The sequence below is a fragment of the Lepidothrix coronata genome, unplaced genomic scaffold (assembly GCF_001604755.1).
Source record: "Lepidothrix coronata isolate B3197 unplaced genomic scaffold, Lepidothrix_coronata-1.0 Scaffold275, whole genome shotgun sequence".
NCBI lineage: Eukaryota > Metazoa > Chordata > Aves > Passeriformes > Pipridae > Lepidothrix > Lepidothrix coronata.
The window spans coordinates 1239937-1243974 of NW_016690455.1; the positions used below are offsets into that span (position 1 = coordinate 1239937).

Sequence of the window (4038 nt, forward strand, 5' to 3'; positions counted from 1 at the left end):
TGTGAACTTTAGCAATTGCTTAAATAGATTGTTTTTCATTTGCAGAGATTTTGCCCTCAAGAAGTTCTTTTAAGTGAGAGTTTAAGTAATTCTAAACATAATGTTAACTGGAGGAAATGTATTCTGGTGAAAAAAACATATGACTTAGAACTCACAGGTGTCAACTGAATTATCAGGCTGTACTGAAACTCATTTTCCTGCTTTTCATGAGACATGCAATTTCCAAAGAAATGATTGTGTATTGAGAATTGTAAATAAAAGCGTTGAGAAAAACATTTCACCGGAAATGAAAAATACCACTCAAAATAACTTTTTTTTCCAAATACTTTTATTTTATCTTGAACAGAAAATTTTGCAAACCATCAATTACTGAGAATGGGGGGCAAACCCTAGCATGTAACAGAGGAGGCTTTGGTTATAAGTGCCATTTCTACAGCGGAGTTAAGCTATTGTAAACCAAACGTCTTGTAGTAAGGTAAAAATATCCAGCCAAGTTTTTAAGAATAACAGCAACACTGAAAACATTTACATATAAACAACAGAGAAATATTTTCTAAACTTTTAACAGTCACTTCGCTACAATCCAAAGGGTTTAGTTCACGTATCTATACACACAGACAGACACTAAAGCTCTTGTGAACTAACCACTTGTCCACAGGACCTGCCTAGACAGTTTGTCATCAATGCAAAAGGTTTTTTTATATAAATAAGTCAATTAAACTTCACAGAGACTAAAAGAAATAATATAAAATCCCAACTGTAAATAAATCTGTACATTATGGTCAGTCTTATTTCGCTGAACTGTTGCGCAACTTTAAAGTGTCTGTGTATAAAACGACGGCAAGAGCAGCGTTAGCTGGAATGGAAACTTGAAGACTCGGACTCTGTAGAAACAGAAGAATGTCCCCCACGTTTGCTTTTTGAGAGGATCTTGAGGCTGGATCCTCTGCTAACTGATGTCAAGGCATTCTGAGCTGATGTTTTGAATTTGGCACCCAGGAAGGCGTACAGGATTGGGTTCAGGCAGCAGTGGAAGAACGCCAGGGCTTCCGTAATGGAGATCCATTTGTGCACTATGGTCTCCAAGCTGCAGCGATGTCGGATGACTCCCAGCAGGATGAAGGTGTCGATGCTGATGCCAATGTAATATGGCAGCCAGCAGGCAAAGAAGGCGAGGATGAGGATCACCGTGGTCTTCAAGGCTTTGCGCTTCTGGTGGCCCTTGGAGTGTGACAGCTTGGATATGATGATACAGTAGCAAGTCAGAATGATGAGACCGGGCAAGACCAGCCCTACCAGGATGTGCTGAAACCTGAAGGAGATCAGCCAGTTTTCGTTAGGGTACATGCGATCACACAGGTACTTCCCCTCCACTTCCGTGGTGCTGGCGAAGATGATGTCGGGCACTGTGAGGAGCACAGCTGGCAGCCACACGCCCACGTACACCACCTTCTCAGCCAGCAGCTTCCGCGGGCGCTGGCTGTTGGTGGCGTGGACTATGGCCAGGTAACGGTCGAGACTTATGAAGGCCAAGATCAGGACGCTGCTGTAGAGGTTGACTGTGTAAATGACGTGAACCGCCTTGCACAGGACATTCCCAAAGTACCAGCTTATGGCCGCATCCACGGACCAGAACGGCAAGGTGATGACGAAAAGGAGGTCGGCCACAGAGAGGTGCAGCCTGTACTTATCAGTCATGCTTCTTTGTTTCTTCTGGTAGCCCATAACAATAATAACCAATCCATTGCCGATTATTCCCGTTAGGAAGATGATGGAGTAGATGGTTGGCAAGAAGATCCTGTTGAAATCGGCATTCTCATGCTGGAAGCACGGCTCTCCATAGTCTCCATAGTCACCAGAACCAACCTCATCCGTGCCATTATCAGAAAATTCGATGAATAACCCAGATGACAGCTAAAAAAAAAATAAAAACAAATAAATTAGATATTAGCCCCTCTGCAAAAACTTACTCTGTGTGGCAGTGTGTGTGGAGGACAGTGTGGAGAACGGTCCCCACTGTCACAAATGGGCAAACCTTTTGAAAACCAGATGGGAAAATACAATGTTCAAGTATATATTCAAAATACACAGCAAATAAGAACACGTTAAAAAACTTCCTTTGTCTTCCTTTGAGGACTAAGGTCTTGCTAAGGGGCAAGGTGCAAAAGGGAAAAGAAAGGGAATGGCTGCTCCCAGAAATCTTGCTGGTTCTGGACACCTCAGTGCTCTGATCAGATACACACAAATGGGGGAGCCCAGAAGGGCTGAATGCAAGAGGTTTGTCCACACAGAACATGACCTATCACATTTAACTCTTACAATAGAGAGCTATAAAAAAAAAATCACTTGGAAATGCTGCTGCTTTATAGTGCCTTCTCATTAAGGGGATGAGGTCAAGGAGAAATAGAGAAGGTACCCTCGGCTGATGTAATAAAGGATAAATAATAGCAAGAATTCCCTGCTGAGAAGCAAATGACAGCTCCACACACACAGACAAAAAAAAAAAAAACCCAAAGCCCATAAAGAGGAGAAAGAGCGAGGTGACCTTAATCAGGGGAACTCAAACCCCATGGAGGGTCACCACGTTCCCTCCCTTTGTTCCCCACCCTCTGCGGTCGCGGGGCAGGGGGTGAGCGCGGCGGGCTCACCAGACGGATCCACTGAGCACAGCGGTGGAAAAAGGAAGCGAAATTCTGGGGAGGGCATGAAAGCGCATCAGGAAACCACCAACGGTTTTGGCCACCGCGCCGAAAAGCAACGCTGGCGGGCGAGTGCCATCTGGCTCTGTGCAATTCCTCAACTCCTCAGATTTTCCTCGTCGTGCCCCGTGTCCCGCAGACCCCCGACCCCCGCGCAGGGCGCGCCCGCGGGTCCCGCAGCGCTTCGCACGCAGAGGCACCGGCCCGGCGCGGGCATTTACCGAGGACCTAAAGTTGGAACTTGCCGGAGATCTCCGCTTCGCTCCTAACTGCTCTCAAAACCCCGTGTCAGAGGGGCTGCCTCCGAAACATGGGGACACCGCCGCGTTCGGGCGGCGGGGGCCGGGCCGGGCTGGCCGGGCGCTGCCGCGCTCCCGGTGCCGCCGGCAGCCCGCGGACAGGGCGCGCACCGGGCCAAAGGGATGCCCTTCCCTGGAGTCACATCGCTCCAAACTTCTTCGCCTGTTCTCCCCCTCATCGTTCCCGCGGCTGAATGCTCTGCCGGCGTTTTCCAGCCCGCAAAAGCGCCACATGTCACTTGACCCGCCGGCCGGGCAGCAGAGCCCGCGGGCAGGAGAAGGTCCGGCCGTAGCCGCAGCGGTGCCAAGGTCCGAAGCGCTGCGGGCAGAGGCAGCAGCTGCCGGGGCTCAGGGTCGAGCCCCGCTCGCCTGCGCCCCGCAGACCCCTCCGTTGTCCCGACCCCGCCACCCGCAGCCTCCGCCGAGGGCAGCTTTGTTTGCAAACAGCGCGCACATGGGCACTTACATCCAGGCTGTCGAGGCTGCTGTCCATGCTCTGAGCCATCGGGCGGCTCCGGGCTCTCGGGCTGTTGCCGCCGCGCCTCTCGCAGTGACACCACTCGCCGCTGCTCCAAACACGCCCCGGCTCTTCTGGCGGGACGCGGCTCTTATAAGTTGCGGGTCTGCCCCCCCGCCCCCGGGGCAGCCCCGTCTGGCTCCTCCCCGGCGGGTGCCGCCCGGACTTCGGGCGGGCGCCTCGGGCCGCTCTTTGTCTGCGCCCCGGGCATGGGAACTGCACTTGCCCGGCGCGCCCGCGGGGGCCACGCACCTCTCGGGGACATTTGCCACCCTCTGATTGATGTGTTCATACAAGCGGGCTTTTGAATTTCCCCTCAAGAGCATTCTTTGAAGTGTGTTGTCGGGCCCCGTGTTGCCATGGGTACTCCAGGCGGGCTCCCGGGGAAGTCACTAGTCCAGGAATAGTGGTGGAGGAGGGTGTGTAAAAATAGGCAACTCTGTCCTCAAAGTTGTCGCTTCCCCGCGCTGAAGAGAGAGTGTACTGAGAGAGGCATGGTGCCTAGTGAGGGATCTGAGGGATC

The 4038-nt window shown here is 51.7% G+C and overlaps 1 protein-coding gene across 1 annotated transcript; it reads right to left on the reverse strand.

The window, feature by feature from the left end:
* Positions 1 to 324: 324 nt before the first annotated feature.
* CXCR4 (C-X-C motif chemokine receptor 4) lies at positions 325 to 3575 on the reverse strand. The gene is made up of 2 exons (XM_017836345.1): positions 3465 to 3575; positions 325 to 1914 (listed from the first exon to the last, which is right to left on the reverse strand). Exons 1-2 carry the CDS (start codon positions 3501 to 3503, stop codon positions 853 to 855), a joined length of 1101 nt encoding a protein of 366 aa, XP_017691834.1. The 5' UTR covers positions 3504 to 3575; the 3' UTR covers positions 325 to 852.
* Between the last annotated feature and the right edge of the window lie 463 nt (positions 3576 to 4038).

What these genes read in the sequence shown, in the direction of transcription:
- CXCR4 (XM_017836345.1), bottom strand. Translation starts at nt 3,503, where the DNA reads ATGGCTCAGAGCATGGACAGCAGCCTCGACAGCCTGGAT. An exon ending in GCAGCCTCGACAGCCTGGAT is followed by an intron (nt 1,915 to 3,464) that starts GTAAGTGCCCAT and finishes TTTTTTTTTTAG; the next exon opens with CTGTCATCTGGGTTATTCAT.